The sequence below is a fragment of the Barbus barbus genome (assembly GCF_936440315.1).
Source record: "Barbus barbus genome assembly, chromosome: 27".
NCBI lineage: Eukaryota > Metazoa > Chordata > Actinopteri > Cypriniformes > Cyprinidae > Barbus > Barbus barbus.
In genome coordinates this window covers 7233675-7256806 of record NC_136755.1, presented here as the reverse complement: position 1 = coordinate 7256806, position 23132 = coordinate 7233675, and the positions used below count along the sequence as shown (strand labels likewise).

Genomic DNA, 23132 nt, shown 5'->3' with positions numbered 1-23132 from the left:
AATGGCTCATTTAAAAAGGAGGCATGCCCACACATACCCAAACGCCTATAAAACCTAAACGAAAACTTGAAACTTTACGAAAGTTGGTGAAAACATGTCTCATATGACTCTTAACAAACATTAAAAGTTTCATGGAGATCGGACCATAGGTGGTGCTATAACAGTGAGAAAGGGGCTTCTGAAACACAGTATTTCTAAGGGAAATGACCTCAAATTGCAATAAAATGTTAATAATATTCACCTATGCACTACATTTTCATATTATATGATAGATCTCCCCATTCTGAACAACTTTGCCTCTTGGACTAATGCTGTCAATCAAATTGTTCATTAATAATTCATACATGTGTTAAAAACCTACTTTTGCGAACTAGTCTCTGTTTTTTTGCTCAATCTCCATCAAACCACAGCAGTGATATTCTCTGGAGTCTCTAGATCTATAATTATCAAAAAATGTTGAATTTTGTCCTCTGGTTAGCTATAATGGGTCATTTAGAAAAGGGGCTTTGCCACATATCCCCAAAAACTTATGAAGCCTAAACGAAAACTCAAAATTTGTTGATAACGTATGTCAGATGACTCTTAACAAGCAGTGTTTCACTGTGTGTGCATGAGTGTTGTGTGTCTGTGAGCCTGCTCTCCATTCTGGATGTTTTTAACTGTCAGCCATACATCCACGTTGGCCAACCTTAAAGGGCGTCAATTTCACGAACCCCGGTTAATCGCTGCTTGCAGCTATATTTATTATTATTATTATTCTGCCTTAAAACGAATCGTGCAGCCCAAACCGTAAGGGCTAGAGAGCTGAAACTTGGTCAGAAGGTAGTAGTCTTGCTCGCTACTCAGATACAAAGAATCGGCCAAATCGGCCAAACGGGGGCGCTACAGCGCAAAAACCTAAAATTTCAGACATTTTTGGCCCACAGTCGTAAACCGTGTGTCGTAGACTCAAAAACTTTACATCGTTGCAATCCTTGGGATAGCCCGAACAAAAGTGGAGTCCGAAATTTTTGAGCTGCGACGCTTCCTTCTTGCCCTAAAATTGACCTATATCCCAGACCTACTTTTGCGAACTAGTCCTAGGTTTTTCGCCTGATCGGAACCAAACCAGTGCAGAAATATTCTGTGGACACTGAATATCAATAATTATCAAAAAAAAGTTGCAATTTTGATTTTCGGGCGATACAGTACTCCAATTAGCGTCTATGCTAACGTTAGCCAAATGTTGTTGGAAGTATAGCTCTGGAACGGAATGAGCTATATTCACCAAACTCGGTACAAGTATGTACGAGCTCAATCTTTGGTCAAATAAAAAAAATTGCGAAGCTCTGCCACTTAGGGGCGCTATAAGACAGAAAAAACATATAAATGGTTATAACTAGGCAACCGTTGGTCCGATCGGCTTCAAAATTGGTATGCAGCATCTTGGTCCAAAGGGGCACAAGTGTATATGAGGACATTCACGTATCTCAAAAAACATGGCCGCCATTGGCCAAAACATTTCAAGCACCAATTAGACAAGGTTAACGGAGGTCGATCGGAACAAAACTTGGTGGGCATGTTCGACTCATGGCCCTAAAGGTCTGTAAGAATTTTGAAAGAAATCGGCCACAAGTTGGCGCTAACGAGATTTTTGGCTCTGTAATCACGTGGTGTTTTACATATCCACACATAATGCATATCATCTGATAGATCTCCTCATAATGAACAACTTTTCCTCTTGGACCAAAGCTGTCAATCAAATCGTTCATTAATTATTCAGAAATATGTCTAAAACCTACTTTTGCGAACTAGTCTCTGGTTTTTCACTCAATTTCGATCAAACCACTGCAGTAATAATCTCTGGACTCTCTAGATCAATAGTTATCGAAAAAATGTTGAATTTTGTCCTTTGGTTAGCCATAATTGGCTAATTTCAAAAAAGAGGTGTGGCCACACATACCCAACAGCCTATAAAACCTAAACGAAAACTTGAAACTTTACGAAAGTTGGTGAAAACATGTGTCACATGACTGTGAACAAGCAAGAAAAGTTTCATCAAGATCGGACCATAGGTGGCGCTATAACAGTCAGAAAAGCCATCAAAAACACAATATTTCAACTGTACATGAAATTAACTGTAAAAAAAACATCTTAGATATTCACAAATACACAAGTCATTCATATCACATGATAGATCTCATCATTCTGAACAACTTTGTCTCTAGGAGCATTTCTGTCAATCAAACCGTTATTTAACTATTCGCAATTAGGTTTAAAACCTACTTTGGTGAACTAGTCGTAGGTTTTTCACCCAATCGCAACCAATCTACTGCCGAAATGTTCTCTGTCTAGGGCTTATTAATAATTATCAAAAAAATCTTTGAAACATCCACTCACTTTTGTAATGGGGCCCAAAAACGTTTAAAAGTCGAGGGCCTATTTTACGAAAAATCCTATAACTCGTGAACGAAATGAGATATCTTCACCAAACTTGGTACATATATATAGCAGTAGGAACTTTGGTCAAACAACAAAAAATACCACGGATCTGCCACTTGGTGGCGCTATAAGATCGAAAAAACTGTAACTGGGTAAGCGTTAGTCCGATCGACTTGAAACTTGGTATGCTGTGTCTTTGTCCGACGTGGCTGAAAAATCTATGAGGACATTCGCGTATCTAAAAAAACATGGCCGCCATCGGCCATTAAAATTTGAGCACTTATTAGACAAGGTTAACGGAGGTCGATCGGAACAAAACTCGGTGGCCATGTTTGACTCATGACTCCAAAGGTCTGTAAGAATTTTGAAAGAAATCGGCCACAAGTTAGCGCTAACGAGATTTTTGGCCTAGTGATCACGTGGTGTTTTACATATCCACAAATAATGCATATCATATGATAGATCTCCTCATTCTGAACAACTTTGCCTCTTGGACCAAAGATGTCAATCAAATCGTTCATTAATTATTCAGAAATATGTCTAAAACCTACTTTTGCGAACTAGTCTCTGGTTTTTTGGTCAATCTCGATCAAACCACTGCTGTAATAATCTCTGGACTCTCTAGATCAATAGTTATCGAAAACATGTTGAATTTTGTCCTTTGGTTAGCTATAATTGGCTCATTTAAAAAAGGACACGTGGCCACAAAAACCCAACAGCCTATAAAATGTAAACAAAAACTTTAAACTTTACGAATGTTGGTGAAAACATGTGACACATGACCGTTAACAAGCATGAAAAGTTTCATGGAGATCGGACCATAGGTGGTGCTTTAACAGTGAAAAGGGGCTTCTGAAACAGTATTTCTAAGGGAAATGACCTCAAATTGCAATAAAATATTAATAACATTCACTTATACACTACATCTTCATATCATCTGATAGATCCCCTCATTCTGAACAACTTTGCCTCTTGGACTAATGCTGTCAATCAAATCGTTCATTAATTATTTACAAATGTGTTAGAAACCTACTTTTGCTAACTTGTCTCTGTTTTTTTGCTCAATCTCGATCAAACCACAGCAGTGATGTTCTCTGGAGTCTCTGGATCAATAATTATCAAAAAATGTTTATAATTTAAGAGAGACTGGGCCAAAAATAACACTATAATAGTTATAAAGCTTAAAAACACAGTGTTGTATGAGAAATTGGCATTTATAACCACTAGATGGCAGCGGAAGACCACTAATGGCCTTATTAAGCTGTAAAACAGCACTGTTCAATGGCTACTGAAGGATTCAAGTTAAAACATTATAAAATCACTGTTATAACATTTTAAACCTCATTGAGTCAAAGTTTACCATTTTGTTCATACAGACATATCAGCTTTTATAATTTTGCCAGATTATGATTACAGTGAAACCTAAAAATGACATCTAAACTCTTAAAAACTGAATAAGTGCAATAGGCTTTGTTACCTATCACTTATTTCAAATATCTGCATCTGCAACAAAATGTGTGTGCATGTATGTCTGTGTATGAGTGTTTCTGTGTGTGTGTGTGTATACAAGTGTTTTTCTGTGTGTGTGTGTGTGTGTGTGTATACAAGTGTGTTTGTGTGTGTGTGTGTGTGTATATGTGTGTGTGTGTGTGTGTGTGTGTGTATACAAGTGTGTTTGTGTGTGTGTGTGTGTATACAAGTGTGTTTGTGTGTGTGTGTGTGTGTGTGTGTGTATACAAGTGTGTTTGTGTGTGTGTGTGTGTGTGTGTGTGTGTGTTTGTGTATGTGTGTGTATACAAGTGTGTTTGTGTGTGTGTGTGTGTGTGTATACAAGTGTGTTTGTGTGTGTGTGTGTGTGTGTGTGTATACAAGTGTTTTTCTGTGTGTGTGTGTGTGTGTATACAAGTGTGTTTGTGTGTTTGTGTGTGTGTGTGTGTGTATGTGTGTAAGCAGGCTTTATGATTGTTATTGTGATGGTTTGACCATTTCTATGTGTGTGTGCATGTGTGTTTTTGTGTGTATGTAAATATGCTTATAGAGTATTAATAGGCTAGTTTAATAATTTTGAGATTGATATTATTTTGAAAAACATGCTTTTGTCAACTAGCTTTCAGTTTTTAACTCAAAATCAATCAAATCATTGCAGTGCTGTTCTTTAGACTCTCTAGGTCAATAATTATAAAAAAAATGTGATAATTTAACAGAGACTGGGCAAAAAATAACACTATTACAGTTAAAAAGCTCAAAAACACAGTGTTGTATGAGAAATAGGCATTTATAACCACTAGATGGCAGCGTAAGACCACTAATGGGCTTCTTAAACAGTACTGTTCATAAGTTGCTTATGGAGATGCTATAAAATCACTGTTATAACATTTTAAACCTCATTGAGTCAAAGTTTACCATTTTGTTCATACAGACATATCAGTTTTTATAATTTTGCCAGATTATGATTACAGTGGAACCTGAAAATGACATCTAAACTCTTAAAAAGCGAATAGGTGCAATAGGCTTTGTTACCTATCACTTATTTCAAATATCTGCAACAAAATGTGTGTGCATGTATGTCCGTGTATGAGTGTTTCTGTGTGTGTTTGTATGTGTGAGTGTGTGTGTAAGCAGGCTTAATAATTATTACTGTGACCGTTTGACCATTTCATTTAAATGTGTGTGTGTGTGTGTGTGTGAATATGTTCATAGAGTATTAATAGGCCAGTTTAATCATTTAATTTCAGTGTGTGTGCATGAGTGTTGTGTGTCTGTGAGCCTGCTCTCCATTCTGGATGTTTTTAACTGTCAGCCATACATCCAGGTTGGCCAACCTTAAAGGGTGTCAATTTCACGAACCCCGGTTAATCGCTGCTTGCAGCTATATTTATTATTATTATTATTATTATTCTGCCTTAAAACGAATCGTGCAGCCCAAACCGTAAGGGCTAGAGAGCTGAAACTTGGTCAGAAGGTAGTAGTCTTGCTCGCTACTCAGATACAAAGAATCGGCCAAATCGGCCAAACGGGGGCGCTACAGCGCAAAAACCTAAAATTTCAGACATTTTTGGCCCACAGTCGTAAACCGTGTGTCGTAGACTCAAAAACTTTACATCGTTGCAATCCTTGGGTTAGCCCGAACAAAAGTGGAGCCCGAAATTTTTGAGCTACGACGCTTCCTTCTTGCCCTAAAATTGACCTATATCCCAGACCTACTTTTGCGAACTAGTCCTAGGTTTTTCGCCCGATCGGAACCAAACCAGTGCAGAAATATTCTGTGGACACTGAATATCAATAATTATCAAAAAAAAGTTGAAATTTTGATTTTCGGGCGATACAGTACTCCAATTAGCGTCTATGCTAACGTTAGCCAAATGTTGTTGGAAGTATAGCTCTGGAACGGAATGAGCTATATTCACCAAACTCGGTACACATATGTACGAGCTCAATCTTTGGTCAAATAAAAAAAATTGCGAAGCTCTGCCACTTAGGGGCGCTATAAGACAGAAAAAACATATAAATGGTTATAACTAGGCAACCGTTGGTCCGATCGGCTTCAAAATTGGTATGCAGCATCTTGGTCCAAAGGGGCACAAGTGTATATGAGGACATTCACGTATCTCAAAAAACATGGCCGCCATTGGCCAAAACATTTCAAGCACCAATTAGACAAGGTTAACGGAGGTCGATCGGAACAAAACTCGGTGGGCATGTTCGACTCATGGCCCTAAAGGTCTGTAAGAATTTAGAAAGAAATCGGCCACAAGTTGGCGCTAACGAGATTTTTGGCTCTGTAATCACGTGGTGTTTTACATATCCACACATAATGCATATCATCTGATAGATCTCCTCATAATGAACAACATTTCCTCTTGGACCAAAGCTGTCAATCAAATCGTTCATTAAGTATTCAGAAATATGTCTAAAACCTACTTTTGCGAACTAGTCTCTGGTTTTTCACTCAATTTCGATCAAACCACTGCAGTAATAATCTCTGGACTCTCTAGATCAATAATTATCGAAAAAATGTTGAATTTTGTCCTTTGGTTAGCCATAATTGGCTCATTTCAAAAAGGAGGCGTGGCCACACATACCCAACAGCCTATAAAACCTAAACGAAAACTTGAAACTTTACGAAAGTTGGTGAAAACATGTGTCACATGACTGTGAACAAGCAAGAAAAGTTTCATCAAGATCGGACCATAGGTGGCGCTATAACAGTCAGAAAAGCTATCAAAAACACAATATTTCAACTGTACATGAAATTAACTGTAAAAAAAACATCTTAGATATTCACAAATACATAAGTCATTCATATCACATGATAGATCTCATCATTCTGAACAACTTTGTCTCTAGGAGCATTTCTGTCAATCAAACCGTTATTTAACTATTCGCAATTAGGTTTAAAACCTACTTTGGTGAACTAGTCGTAGGTTTTTCACCCAATCGCAACCAATCTACTGCCGAAATTTTCTCTGTCTAGGGCTTATTAATAATTATCAAAAAAATCTTTGAAACATCCACTCACTTTTGTAATGGGGCCCAAAAACGTTTAAAAGTCGAGGACCTATTTTACGAAAAATCCTATAACTCGTGAACGAAATGAGATATCTTCACCAAACTTGGTACATATATATAGCAGTAGGAACTTTGGTCAAACAACAAAAAATACCACTGATCTGCCACTTGGTGGCGCTATAAGATCGAAAAAACTGTAACTGGGTAACCGTTAGTCCGATCGACTTGAAACTTGGTATGCTGTGTCTTTGTCCGACGTGGCTGAAAAATCTATGAGGACATTCGCGTATCTAAAAAAACATGGCCGCCATCGGCCATTAAAATTTGAGCACTTATTAGACAAGGTTAACGGAGGTCGATCGGAACGAAACTCAGTGGCCATGTTTGACTCAAGGCCCCAAAGGTCTGTAAGAATTTTGAAAGAAATCGGCCACAAGTTGGCGCTAACGAGATTTTTGGCCTAGTGATCACGTGGTGTTTTACATATCCACAAATAATGCATATCATATGATAGATCTCCTCATTCTGAACAACTTTGCCTCTTGGACCAAAGATGTCAATCAAATCGTTCATTAATTATTCAGAAATATGTCTAAAACCTACTTTTGCGAACTAGTCTCTGGTTTTTTGGTCAATCTCAAACAAACAACTGCAGTAATAATCTCTGGACTCTCTAGATCAATAGTTATCGAAAAAATGTTGAATTTTGTCCTTTGGTTAGCTATAATTGGCTCATTTAAAAAAGGACACGTGGCCACAAAAACCCAACAGCCTATAAAATGTAAACAAAAACTTGAAACTTTACGAATGTTGGTGAAAACATGTGACACATGACCGTTAACAAGCATGAAAAGTTTCATGGAGATCGGACCATAGGTGGTGCTTTAACAGTGAAAAAGGGCTTCTGAAACAGTATTTCTAAGGGAAATGACCTCAAATTGCAATAAAATATTAATAACATTCACTTATACACTACATCTTCATATCATCTGATAGATCCCCTCATTCTGAACAACTTTGCCTCTTGGACTAATGCTGTCAATCAAATCGTTCATTAATTATTTACAAATGTGTTAGAAACCTACTTTTGCTAACTTGTCTCTGTTTTTTTGCTCAATCTCGATCAAACCACAGCAGTGGATGTTCTCTGGAGTCTCTGGATCAATAATTATCAAAAATTTTTTATAATTTAAGAGAGACTGGGCCAAAAATAACACTATAATAGTTATAAAGCTTAAAAACACAGTGTTGTATGAGAAATTGGCATTTATAACCACTAGATGGCAGCGGAAGACCACTAATGGCCTTATTAAGCTGTAAAACAGCACTGTTCAATGGCTACTGAAGGATTCAAGTTAAAACATTATAAAATCACTGTTATAACATTTTAAACCTCATTGAGTCAAAGTTTACCATTTTGTTCATACAGACATATCAGCTTTTATAATTTTGCCAGATTATGATTACAGTGAAACCTAAAAATGACATCTAAACTCTTAAAAACTGAATAAGTGCAATAGGCTTTGTTACCTATCACTTATTTCAAATATCTGCATCTGCAACAAAATGTGTGTGCATGTATGTCTGTGTATGAGTGTTTCTGTGTGTGTGTGTGTGTGTGTATACAAGTGTTTTTCTGTGTGTGTGTGTGTATACAAGTGTGTTTGTGTGTGTGTGTGTGTGTGTGTGTATGTGTGTAAGCAGGCTTTATGATTGTTATTGTGATGGTTTGACCATTTCATTTCTATGTGTGTGTGCATGTGTGTTTTTGTGTGTATGTAAATATGCTTATAGAGTATTAATAGGCTAGTTTAATAATTTTGAGATTGATATTATTTTGAAAAACATGCTTTTGTCAACTAGCTTTCAGTTTTTAACTCAAAATCAATCAAATCATTGCAGTGCTGTTCTTTAGACTCTCTAGGTCAATAATTATCAAAAAAATGTGATAATTTAACAGAGACTGGGCAAAAAATAACACTATTACAGTTAAAAAGCTCAAAAACACAGTGTTGTATGAGAAATAGGCATTTATAACCACTAGATGGCAGCGTAAGACCACTAATGGGCTTATTAAACTCTTAAACAGTACTGTTCATAAGTTGCTTATGGAGATGCTATAAAATCACTGTTATAACATTTTAAACCTCATTGAGTCAAAGTTTACCATTTTGTTCATACAGACATATCAGTTTTTATAATTTTGCCAGATTATGATTACAGTGGAACCTGAAAATGACATCTAAACTCTTAAAAAGCGAATAGGTGCAATAGGCTTTGTTACCTATCACTTATTTCAAATATCTGCAACAAAATGTGTGTGCATGTATGTCCGTGTATGAGTGTTTCTGTGTGTGTTTGTATGTGTGAGTGTGTGTGTAAGCAGGCTTAATAATTATTACTGTGACCGTTTGACCATTTCATTTAAATGTGTGTGTGTGTGTGTGTGAATATGTTCATAGAGTATTAATAGGCCAGTTTAATCATTTAATTTCACTGTGTGTGCATGAGTGTTGTGTGTCTGTGAGCCTGCTCTCCATTCTGGATGTTTTTAACTGTCAGCCGTACATCCAGGTTGACCAAGACCACCTTAAAGGGTGTCAATTTCACGAACCCCGGTTAATCGCTGCTTGCAGCTATATTAAATATTTTTATTTTTGTTCAATTTAATTTCTTTAAATATCATTTTAAAAACTGGACCTGGCTGGTTTTGTAATATTCCTAAAATAATTATATAAAATATCTGGTGTCAGACATATTTCCATCATTTGAAATGGTTACAACCTGTGTTAAACTGACTTTGAATCAGTAAATTCAGTAAATTTATACTGTAATGTAAAGCTTGCATTTAATAGCAGGAAATATATTATCATTGTCACCTAAAAGGGCAAATATTAGTTTCTGGAAATGGCCATTTAGAAGCATGACTCAGTGTCAATGAATGTATGCTGTGAGTCACTGTTTGACCTGCTGCACGCACATATCACTATCAGTTATAACTTGATCTACACATATAGTTGTGGTAACTAAGAAAACCTATCAGAGCATCGTTGTACCTTCTCACCAGGAATACCTCTCCCGGCTGAGCCCTCTGGACCTCGAGCACCAGGTACACCCATCTCACCCTAACATAACGGACAGAATATAGAAATGCCAGGTGAGTAAACACACATAAACAGGAATTCAGTGCACGTTGTGGTGAAATCCCACAGCTTTATTTACAGCTTGCCTATATTTGCACTCATTAAACAAATAAGAATTATATTTCTCAGCCACACTTTAACTATATATGACTTCATTTGACATTCATTTATTTTTAAAGCTCTTCCATTGGTTAAATTTTTTAAATAGTAATCATATTACATGGAACCTGTGACCCAGGAATTGTCTCCTACCTTTGGACCCACAGACCCATCTTCACCTGGGATACCAGGAATACCAGGTGCTCCGTCTGGGCCTGGTTCTCCCTAAAGTCATAAAACCAATATATCGCTGTTATTCGAAACATTATGGTGCTATATAGTCAGTAGTGTATACTGAAAATATGGAAATAGATCATATTTGATTTAGTTAGTAAGGACATTAAAATTGTACATACTTTTGGTCCTGGTTCTCCTATTCCTCTCTCCCCTTGCGGTCCAGCTTCTCCTGGAAAGCCCTGATCACCCTGGGATCAAATTTGAATGCACTGTATATTTTTATATAAAATCACAAACCCAAACACGCAAAGCCCTTAATGGAATAATTCACCCAAAAAAACGGTATGACATGAAAGTAATTTCATTTTTGGGTGTTAATAACAACATCAACAACATGATGGCGAGTTTCTTTTTTGGGTCTATTCTTTTAAATGTTGTTTAGGGGATATTTATGATAGTATGGATTAAAAGTACTTATTCTAAAGATGAAGTACCTTGCATTTAATATCAGACCACGAATTTAAAAAATAAACACACAGACAAAATGTACCTTAGTTCCCACCATGCCCATTCCAGGAGGGCCTCTTGGGCCAGGTGGACCTATGGGTCCCGGGTCTCCCTGCGGTGAGAAACACCATATCAAAAAGCGTTTTCAAAATTTATGCCATACTATGATTTCCTATAAAGTGATGCAGGATGCAGCCTATTGATAGATAAGAACTTCTCTTTGCCTTTTCACCCTGGAGCCCAACTCCTGGAAATCCCATCAGTCCAGGCAAACCCAGTCCCCCTGTGTTACCCTACAGAAGTAAGGAACAACTAGTGTCTTATTGCTGGATCTTATTACAACATGTTTCTTATTAAACTGACATTATAATATACCTTATCACCCTTGGTGCTAATCCCAGGAGGTCCACGTCCACCCTTACGACCCTCAAATCCTCTGTCACCCTGAAACAGTGCATCAGTACATTATTAATGCATAGAGCTCAACCAGTCACATCAGTGCTAATGAGCAGACCCTTGTAAATGACTGATTATTACATAATATACTTAAATGTGAACTGAATGTAATATTTTCAGACACTTAATTGCATGTAAATTTGGATGGACGTTTTTATTGTTAACACTTGCCTTTGTTCCTGGTAAACCCTCTCCGGGAAACCCTTGGTTGCCTTGAACTCCTGGAGGTCCTGGTGGGCCCTATCAAACAGATACTAAATATTAGTATATTATGTATACATATACAGTGGATAAGATGTCTGATAGTTGCCTGGTACAGAAGAACTCATGGCTGAGGATGTGTATCTCCCTCTAGTGGTTACTGACGTATCACTTACAGGCATTCCTGGCTCGCCAATACCAACAGGCCCGGTCGGCCCAAGCCTGCCTTGGACACCTTTTTCTCCCTTTCAAAACACAAAGAGAATGTTTAGGATTTGGTGAGATGTTTTGAATTGTTCAATTCCCTTATGCTCACCAAGTCTGCATGATATTTTTTTTTATTTTAAATGCAGTAAAAACTAATATTGTGAAATATTATTGACTGTTTTTATTGCATTATATTTTAAAATGTAATTGATTCCTGTGATGCAAAGCTGAATTTTCAGCATCATTACTCCAGTCTTCAGTGTCACATGATCCTTCAGAATTCTTAAGAGTATCTTGTCATTCGATTACCTTTGCACCAGGAAACCCAACCCCTGGGTCCCCTGGAGGACCGGTGGGTCCGCTTGGTCCTCGCTCACCCTGTATAGATGTCACTGTCATTCCATGTCGTATCATTTTCATGTTTATCATACATATTATCACATCACATACTAATGGTGAGAGGCAGTCTCCTTACTTTAGGTCCGACGGGGCCCTCAGGGCCAGAGTCGCCAGGGTTACCAGTCAGTCCCTGCAACAGACAGACATTCAAGTATCGGTCTATATTATATAATTCACTTCAAACTAATTAGACTTCATCTATGAGTTAACTGTACTGACAGCGTGTGTGTTTTGATATGTTAAAGTACCCATTCATTACAAGTTCATTCATAATGATAGCATTTGTGACAGGCTTTTTAAAAAATAAATATACAACATTACAACACGCAATTGTGAATTTATATCATGCAATTCTGAATTTAACTTGCAAATTTAAGTTTATGTCTTGTAACTCGGAGGAAAAAAGTCAGAATTCCGAATTTATATCAGTTCTGGGGGGGAATCTGAACTGAACTATAAACACGCAATAGTTTGAAAAAAGTCAGAATTGTGGGATAAAAAGTCGCAGTTACCTTCTTTTTTATTCAGTGGTGGAAACAGGCTTCCATAGTTTTAAGCAACTTATTGTATTGTGGTAAATTGTTTAGCAATATAATCAGATATAATCCTATTTTTAGGTCTGGCCTATTAGGACTAATCATATCCTTTGTGCACAAAGTCTAAAATTATCACACACACACAAAAAAAATTGTACATGCAGAGATATGGACATTCTGAATTTGCATGTATTTATGATGCTCAGATGGCAAACAGCAACAAAATGATTTTTTAATTTACAAATCGTAAATTATCAGACATTTCAACTCACAGTTGAAGGCTGTAATATTCAATTCAATTCAATTAAATTCAATTCAATTCAATTCAATTCAATTCAATTCAATAATATTAATGTTGTCCAAAAGTGGAGCCACATGATAAGTCATCTTATCAGGATAAATCATTGCATTTAAAATCTTTTCCCAACAGTTTTAGTCAGTTTGAATAACTGAATAACTTAACGTAGTACACAAATGCATATAAATTCATATCTCTGTTATGCATTTTGCAGACCTTGACCCAAACTGGTAAGCTTGTTTCCACAAATTGTAGTTGCTTCAAAAAAACTGAAACAGACAAGGATAGTAAAGCTAGCTGTGCCATCACTTATGATGTGTTTTCATTGGACACATGACAGCCAGACAGATTGCCCGTCAGTAGAGAATAGACTGTGTGGGAAACTGAAGCTCTCTAAATCTGAATCGGATCAAAAAACAGAGGCTGCTGTCATCACACCAAAAGCACAGGGACAGAGACTGAAGGAGGAGGGCAGGAGATAGTAACCCCTGTCCTTATGCTAATCCAGAGGAACAAAGCCAGGCGTCAGAGAGGAACAATGGCCTGTAGGCCTGGATTCACTGCTTTAGCTATGTTACATTAGTGTAAGAACAGCACTAAAGCCCTCGATCACATTCCATTAGTGCAGGGACAGAAGAGATCGTCTGATTGTGTGAGCCTGATCGTTTCCTCACTGTGCTTGGGAGGTGCGTTACTCTTACTTCATAACAATGATATACTTCTTTATAAGGTTGTGCTATATCACTCTGTTTATATGCACATTTCCAGACATTGAAGTGGGATCAAAAGTCTGAAATTTCCTGCTTGTATGTTACCCATAATTCAAAATGGTAACATTTTAGTATAGGGAACAATTCTCACTATTAACTAGTTGCTTATTAGCATGCCTATTTATAGCATATTGGCTGTTTATAAAGCACATATTCTGCACGACCATATTCTACATGCCTAATCCTACCCAATACCTAAATTTAACAACTACCTTAACTTTTAATAAGCAGCAAATTAGGAGTTTATTAAGGCAAAAGTCATAGTTAATTGGTTATTAATAGCAAAAATTGGACCTTAATAAAGTGTGACCAAAAAAATTATTTATACAATTTTGCATGAAGAATTCTCATTACCTTAATGCAAAAGCTCATCATCACTATTCAATGCAATAATAAAAAAATTATTAATTAATTAATAAAATAATAACAGATATAAATATAACAGATATATCATATTATGTCATATTCTTGTCCAAAGTTTTTTTTATGTTTTTGAAAGGCTTCAGTAAACAGTAAAAACAGGAACCTAATGTAAAATATTATTAAAATAAATTAAATTAAATTAAAATAATTATAATACCATCTAAAATGTATTTTCACATATTAAATTGTTTAAATATAATATATTTAATATGTAATAATATATTTTATATAAAAATCTGAATTTTTAGCAGCCATTACTTCAGTCGCCAGTGTCACATGATCCTCCAGAAATCATTATTATTTTTGATTTGGTGCTCTAGAAAGATTTCTTATTATTACCAATTAAATTATTTTATATATATTTGTGGAAACAGGGATGAGTTTTATAAATTTAACAATTATTTTCTGGATTTTTTTTATCAATAGAAAGTAGATTTTGTACATCATATTTTTCATTTTTATTTAGTTTTTCAGTTTTAATGTGCAAAATCATTAATATCATAATATTCAAATCATTCTTTTTTACATTACAGCACTAAGAATAACTGTCACTAAAATAGTGCCGCAATGCAACAAATCATAATGATAAATCAAGGTAAATTCATGCATATATCACAAACTTGATGCAGGCAACCTGATCTCCTCGTGGTCCACGTGGTCCTGGAGGTCCATCTGAGCCCTGTGGGAAAGAGGGACAGGATCATCAAGACACATTGTGGGCCACATACAGACCACAGATCCAAAGAATCATTTCCTAAAACCTACTTGATCTCCTTTCATCCCTGGGGCGCCACATTCTCCTTTCCCGCCCTACAGAACGGAGAGAGAGAGTGAAAGTAAATTTAATTGTCCTGCTGATATCATCTATAACACTTCACCATCAAGCGTTCTTCTGTAAAACACTGTACTGATGTTTTAAAAGCATCATTCAGGATGAAACACTCTCATCGTTTGCTGATAAGCTTTGAGTAAAATAAGTGAACTCACTGTCATTAAGTCAAATATACTTGCCTTTTCTCCTTTTGATCCTGGTCTTCCCTGCAATAAAAGAAGCAAGTACTTGATCAATCAGAGATCCAGCAATGAACATACAAATAAAAAGTATATCCATAACTATTTTATCAGGATATAGTACCCTTAGACCCTCTAATCCTGGACGTCCATTTAAACCTGCCTCTCCCTATGGATAAAACAGAGAAAATCATATTAAATCAGATTTGAAAACACCACATCTTGCCAAAAATAAGACAGAATTAGTGCACTAAAAACTTACTTTAGATCCTTTAGGACCAGGAGGCCCATCAAATCCTGGATCGCCTGGTTTACCCTAATATTTACACAAAATTACAGAATGAGCAGACATAATAATGATTTCAATTGTACATTTTTAAAGAACATGGTTAGATACAACTCAATGATATTCATTGACAAATGCAGGCTTTCCCATTCAGTTCAATAAGAGTCTGTGGATTCGATTTCTGAGAATGATGTAGTGTTGATGCGAGACGTTTTGTTTATCTCTGCATAATCCGCTGGTCTTGATCTTTAACCCGTCTGTGAAGCACAGAGAGGCCCGGGCGAAAGCTCCAGCACCTGCTACACTTGCAGTGTGGGAAACACTTCCTAGTCTTTCATGTGCCGCCCTGAATCCACCTGCTATGCTCTGGCCGTAAACCAGAGCTTCCAGAGCAATGGAGTTAATCGCTTCATCAAACACAGCTCGGAGAGAGGATTACTGCTGTTTAACACTTCTTCCTCAAACAGTTTTAAGGTTGGGGTCTACCGAGTGTTTCCTCTACATCACAGGCCTGATGTCTGATGTTTATATTCTGAAACACCATTCAGAATATTCAGAGTACCATTTACAGATACAGAGATAAAGCTAAAAAAAAAAAATATGCCAGGAGTGCAATGCTATTTTTAGTATAATTGAAATAGTGAAATAATATTTTGACATTTGTTTTTATTTTTATATTTTCTGTTTTTCATCTTAATTTTAGTTAGTTTTAGTGATTTTGTTGTGGGGGTTTTTGTTGTTGTTATTTTTATTAGTTTAAATTTTTTATTTTATTTCAGTTTTAGTTTTAGTTATTTTAGCACATCGAGTTCAACTAACTTAAAATGCAGCCCAAGACTGGTTGCCCACTGAAGCTAAGCAGGGTTGCACCTGGTCAGTACCTGGATGGGAGACCTCCTGGGAAAACTATAGGTTGCTGCTGGAAGAGGTGTTAGTGAGGCCAGCAGGGGGTGCTCACCCTGTGGTCTGTGTGGGTCCTAATACCCCAGTATAGTGACGGGGACACTATACTGTAAAAAAGCACCGTCCTTCGGATGAGATGTTAAACCGAGGTCCTGACTCTCTGTGGTCATTAAAAATCCCATGTCCTTTGAAAAAGAGTAGGGATGTAACCCCGGCATCCTGGATAAATTTGCCCCTTGGCCTCTGACCATTATGGCCTCCTAATCATACCCATACACTGATTGGCTGCATCACTGTCTCCTTTCCACCAATAAGCTGGTGTGTGGTGGGCGTTCTGGCGCAATATGGCTGCCGTTGCATCATCCAGGTCGATGCTGCACATTGGTGCTGTTTGAGGAGATTCCCCCTTTCTATGTAAAATGCTTTGAGTACCCAGAAAAGCGCCATATAAATGTAATGAATTATTATTATTTTTAATACTGTGGCTCTGTGTCTCCATTCAATTTTGCAACACCTTGAAGCCCCCAACACTTATGTCAGAGTGCATTTAATACAATTATTCCAGTTAAACTTTTTGATAAGGTAAAGCAAATGGGGATTCAACACTCCCTTGCTCTTTGGATTTTGGATTTTTTTGTAGAACAGAACAGAACAGAACAGAACAGAACAGAACAGAACACAAGTAGTTAAAATTAATAATACATTTTCAAGTCCTAAGACAATTAGTGTGGGGGCCCCACAAGGATGTGTACTGTCACCATTATTGTACTCTGTATACACTAATGATTGTGTTTCACATTGTAAATCAGTGCAATTTTTTAAGTTTGTGGATGACACTACATTGATTGGTTTAATAACAAATAATAATGAATTGGACTATAGAAGAGAGGTTTCTACACTGTTTGAATGGAGTTAATGGTCAGGACGTTGAAAATGTTCAATGTTTTAAGTTTCTCGGGACTACCATCTCTGCAACATTAAAGTGGGACGACAACCTAAGTGGCATTGTGAAAAAAATCCCATCAAAGGCTTTTTTTCTTAAGATAAAGTTTGGTGTATCTAAAGTTGGTATGCTCAATTTTTATAGAGCTGTTATTGAAAGCGTGCTGACTTACAGTATGGTTTGGTAGCTCCACGGTACAGCAGAGAAGTCAGATTTGACATATCATTCAGGCTGCTTCAAAAAAGATCTATGTCTCACGCTTGCAGAAAAAAGGTTTAACAATCCTGAAAGACCCCTTACATCCAGCCAGACACCTATTTATACCTCTTCCTTCAGACAAACACCTTAAAGCAAATAAAACTAAGTCTACACGTTTTCTGAACAGTACTTATTGTAGGATTGTCCATGCTCTTACTTCCTCTGGTATCTATGCATCTGCATTTCACTCCTTATAATTGATAGGACATATATGTATAGTTGAATTTATGTATGTGTATGTACTTATGTATGTATTTAATGTATGCTATCATTGTCGATGAGCTCACCAAGCAAATTCCAAGTTTGGCAATAAATAAATAAATAAATAATCATGTTGGTGCTTTTGTAATTATGAATATCTACAGAAATTGTGACTGTTTTATTAATCTGCAGACAAAGCTGGATGTGACATGATAAGAATTGACTGCAGAAATATAAAAAGTGTTCATATAAACTCACTGGATTTCCGGGAGAACCTCTCTCTCCTTTTTCACACTGACAGGATTTGGGTTGTGGACACTGTAAAAGAGAGAAAAAAAAATCCCTTTAAAGATAAATGATATGCCATCATTGGATTATGTGGTATTGTAGTGTTTATTTTATTATTTTATTTTACTTTATTTTATTTTATTTTGTACTAAAACAATTCCAACTCAAATCAATATTCTCAGTGGAATATGGTACAGTCAGCTGATCTTTATCACAAAATGACTGCATCATTTTGTAAAAAGTAAATCATATTTACTTTGAAAAACAAATTTATACACTTTAAAATGTTTTTATGAAATAACTATACTTACAACTGTGTTCGCAAGTTCACTCTGTAAAAGAGAAAAGAGAGCATTGTAGACTGAACTGAACAAAATTGTAAACCATTAACAGATGCATATATTTGAGGGGATTGTGATGTTTTTCATATGTGATGATAATTATGTATCAAAATTACGTTTTACGACCATAGTTTTTTAATCACATAGATTATGTGCATGATATGATGTATTACAGCACCCCCAGTGTTTAGATTAGTGCTTGTTCAATGTATATTTTTCCATTATACCACCTTTTGAGCTTTAGGTACTGTATCAGGTCCATCTTTCATGTCTTCTAGGTGAAACACTCACCAGTTCCCTGAAGAGCTTGTCATCCAGCTGTGGGTCAGTGAGGCTGAACAGGTGCTGCTGAGGTGGTGCGCTGGCGATGGACCTCAGTCTAACGTTGTCTTGCTCATCTCGTGTGGACCCCGACAGCCCAATGACAAACATACGGATGTTGTGGTTCTTGGCATCTGCGGCTGCAGTCACAGCTCTAGGGCTGCGCGGGTGGTCCACCCCTTCCGTCAACAGAAGCGCTGCTCTTAAGCTGCTGGGCGACGTCTCATGGGTGAAGAGCTGAGTGGCGTTTGAGATGGCGTAAGCTGAGTAGGTGCCATGGCCGATGTAAGTCATGGTATCCACTCGGCTGTGGAACACGTCAATGTCCTGCCAGTCGCGGAAGTTGTGCTCCACTGAGACGGTGCTGCTGTACTGCAGGAGGGCGAGTCTCACCCGCATACCAAAGCCAGACACCTGGAGCTGCATCAGCCTGGTGCTGAAGCGCAACACAAACTCCCTCTGCCTCTCAAACAGAAGCAATTTGGCTTTCTCTGAACTGTCCACTAAAAACGCCAACTCCACTGGACAGAACAGAGCTGCAGGAAAATTAAATTAAGATATTACAGATTAGAGTAGACAGACAGAAAGAGAAAGACAGACAGACAGAAGACAAAGATGGACAGACAGGTAGAAAGACTATCAGACATAAAGACAGAAGAGAAAGACAGACAGGTAGACCATTAGAAAGATGGACAGACAGACAGATAAATAGATGGTAGAAAGACAGACAGAACTGAAAGACGGACTGACAGGTAGACAAGTAGAAAAATGAACAGACAGACAGACAGAATGACAGATAGATAGACAGAAACACAGACAGACAGACAGAAGAGACAGACAGTCAGACAGATAGATAGATAGATAGATGATATAGATAGATAGATAGATAGATAGATAGATAGATAGATAGATAGATAGATAGATAGATAGATAGATAGATAGATAGATAGATAGATAGATAGATAGATAGATAGATAGATGAATAGATAGATAGATAGATAGATAGATAGATAGATAGATAGATAGATAGATAGATAGATAGATAGATGATAGATAGATAGATAGATAGATAGATAGATAGATAGATAGATAGATAGATAGATAGATAGATAGATAGATAGATAGATAGATAGATAGATAGATAGATAGATAGATGAATGGATAGATAGATAGATAGATAGATAGATAGATAGATAGATAGATAGATAGATAGATAGATAGATAGATAGATAGATAGATAGATAGATAGATAGATAGATAGATAGATAGATAGATAGATAGATAGATAGATAGATAGATAGATAGATAGAACTGAAAGACGGACTGACAGGTAGACAAGTACAAAAATGAACAGACAGACAGACAGAATGACAGATAGATAGACAAGTAGACCAGTAGACAGATGGACAGACAGACTGTAGAGAATTACAGATAGACAGATAGTAGAAAGACAAAAGAGAAAGATGGAAAGATACACAGAAGATAAAAACAGAGACAGACAGATAGGTAGAATCGTAGAAAGACGGACAGACAGAAGAGAAAGACAGATAGGTAATACTGTTAGAAGGACGAACAGACAGATAAATATGGACAGACAGACAAAGAGAAAGAAAGACATAGATAGACAGACAGCAGACAGACAGATGGTAGGAAGACAGACAGAATAGAAAAACAAACAGATGGTAGAAAGACAGGCAGGCAGACAGACAGACTGACAGATGAGAAAGACGAAAAACAGACAGACAGAAGAGAAAGCTAGACAGGTGGAAAGATGGACAGACAGACAGAAAAGAAAGATGGACAAGCAGACAAACAGGTAGACATAAAGACAGACAGAAAATTAGTGTTTCTTACTTTTGACTTCATTCTGCATGACACTGTTGTCAGGCTTCTGTCTGTTTTTTCTTCTGTTCTGGTTTCTAGCACTAGAGGACAGTATCAGCAGCAGGACACACAGCATCACAGCACCCTGCATCCTTCCTGCTTATTCACCGCCACTCTACAAACCAATCAGATGTCTGTTTCACTGTTTAACACATGACTGGAAATATGTCCCTAAAATAGTGTATTTATGTTTTGTCATCCTAAGTACGGTACATCATGAGTATATTAAAGTCCACTAGCCTGTCTTATAGTAGTCGGACAAACAATGCAAATGCAAAATAAAACCTTCATTAAAACAGTTAGCCAAGTGTGGCTGTGTATTACAGTCATTTTAAAACAATAAGATTTTTAGGCTATGAAAACTTTTTATCTGTGGTAAAATCACTGTAACTGCCCTGAATAGCTTTTAGCTTTAATTATCAATGTTTCTTTACTCCTAAAGAACAATTAGTATGTAACTCCACTCCAGTTTATATTTATGAGTAGATAATAGTTTATTGCAGTGATTGATAGTGCAGTTCAACCAATTAAACTGATTGTTGCAATACATTACATCTGGACCAAGGAAAATCTACATCTTGACTGTAGAAATGCTGAAGGGTCAGAAAGGGCATATCCTATGAACTCTCCTGAGGCTGTCATGCACGAGGCCTGTCCATTTCAGCCCTGAAGCTGCTACAAAATCACTTCAGTCTGACACAAGCATGCTGCTGCTATAAATATTTTACTGGGAAATATTAACATTTTATTTCATAATGATATCGTCTTTCTTTTTACAACTGAATGCAGATTTCATCCATGTTTTGTTTTTTAAAAAACAAGTTTTAAAACTGCTTCTGTGCTGCTACAAATATTAATAAAAAATAATTTAATTACTAATTAAATATTAATATCATATTTAGCACATTTTTCTTTTAATATATTGTTTTAGCTAAACTTTTCAACTTCACATTATATCAGCTGTAACACAAAATATATATCTGCTGTCTTGTGTCAAATATCAAATATCATCTGAAAATATAACAGCAGGCATTTATTATAGTGGTTCCTTACCAAAATGTTGACTGCTGTCTGTACTGTCCGTCTCCTTAATAATCCAGTGCAATCATTGAGCTCCAGTTACATCCTCATGGTGTGTGATATCTCTGTATGAAAGAACTAGAGGCAGAACAGGCAAAGCTTCATTGCGGCCAGACATATAATCTGTGAATAATGCAGTAATACCCTCTCTAGGCTCTGTCAGAGCTCAGTGTGCCAGTATCCTGACAGTAACCGGCTCACTGCTCTGGTACTCATAGAGTTAAACCCCCTTTTGTCGGTGGATAGGGAGGGCGATTATTCTGACAGCTTTGATTCCTGTACTCCTGTCAAACATTTTATGTGTGTCTTTTCAACCATTAGCTCACAGACAGTGTAAAAAATCCCTGAGAGAAAAAAAAAAAGTCTGTCTTAAATTAAATTGCATTACTAATATAGTATTAATAAATAGCTTGTCTCTAACTTTAATAAAACTATGGGCAGATGGAAAATCCACTGAGAAATCTGCAGGTCTAAACTGGATTTCTGTCAGTGTCCTCAAGCTAAAAATGTCTCTTTTAGAAACAGAACTTCTCTCTCACCTCAGAAATTGCTTTTTAATATAACGCCATATTTATTTTTCCATAGTGCCAAAAGTGTAACTTTTTTAAAAGTTTTTAAAAGTAATTATTCTTAAATTTTTTTTAGATGTGTCCCAATTTAGGCTGAATATAGGTTTCGTGAAAAAACAAACTTAATAAAAACAAATATATTGGCTTATAACATGTATAGAAAATTACTAAAATATTTATTTATTTATTTAAGGATGGAACTATATGTGTGTGTGTATATATATACATGTCCATCTTTTAATACACACACACACATGCACGCTTTTTATGTAGTCCCGAATCAGATATTTTACATAAAAAATAGTCCACAAAGCAAAATAACGGCTCATATAATAGCTCATATAATAAATGTTTGTTCATGAGTCCCTTGTTTGTCCTGAACAGTTAAACTGTCTGCACATTCTTTGGTTTTCCAGCATATTTTGCATATTTGAGCCCTTTCCAGCAGTGACTGTATGATTTTGACACTGCGGACAACTGAGGAACTCATACACAACTATTACAAAAGGTTCAAACATTCACTGATGCTTAAGAAGGAACCACGATGCATGAAGAGCTGGGCGTGAAAACTTTTGAACAGGATGAAGATGTGTGTTTCACTTATTACTGCCCTTCACAGAAGATACTTACATGTTTCCCACAAGACAAAATAAGTCCAATTTACCCTCAGGTTGTCTATTACACAGTTATGACTATCATTCTCCAATGTAGAAACAATAATAAAGCATGGCGTGTTCAAACTTTGTTTTGAGTGTTTCCTTGAACTACACAGGTCAGAAAATGGTCAAATACACTAGTCCCATGAACGCACATTCCTCCACCCATCTGATAAACCTCAGCTCTTTGAAAAATGTGGAGGCTATCAAACCCTCTTGATGGCCCATTGAGTGAAATGCCTCTC

General features: G+C 36.6%; 1 protein-coding gene across 1 annotated transcript in view; it reads right to left on the bottom strand.

The window, feature by feature from the left end:
* LOC306846894 (uncharacterized protein) overlaps positions 1-20692 on the bottom strand; it is an 81039-nt gene extending 60347 nt beyond the window's left edge. The window contains exons 1-19 of the mRNA XM_079380583.1: positions 20553-20692; positions 18669-19234; positions 18348-18368; positions 18007-18066; positions 15420-15473; positions 15282-15326; positions 15158-15184; positions 14912-14956; positions 14781-14825; positions 12196-12249; positions 12030-12098; positions 11690-11758; positions 11484-11552; positions 11232-11300; positions 11081-11149; positions 10900-10968; positions 10529-10597; positions 10326-10397; positions 9987-10055 (exon numbers count right to left, since the gene is read on the bottom strand). Coding sequence (XP_079236709.1) covers positions 9987-10055; positions 10326-10397; positions 10529-10597; positions 10900-10968; positions 11081-11149; positions 11232-11300; positions 11484-11552; positions 11690-11758; positions 12030-12098; positions 12196-12249; positions 14781-14825; positions 14912-14956; positions 15158-15184; positions 15282-15326; positions 15420-15473; positions 18007-18066; positions 18348-18368; positions 18669-19234; positions 20553-20673 — 1662 coding nt within the window. The 5' untranslated portion in view covers positions 20674-20692. The remainder of the gene's footprint in view (positions 1-9986; positions 10056-10325; positions 10398-10528; positions 10598-10899; positions 10969-11080; positions 11150-11231; positions 11301-11483; positions 11553-11689; positions 11759-12029; positions 12099-12195; positions 12250-14780; positions 14826-14911; positions 14957-15157; positions 15185-15281; positions 15327-15419; positions 15474-18006; positions 18067-18347; positions 18369-18668; positions 19235-20552) is intronic.
* Between the last annotated feature and the right edge of the window lie 2440 nt (positions 20693-23132).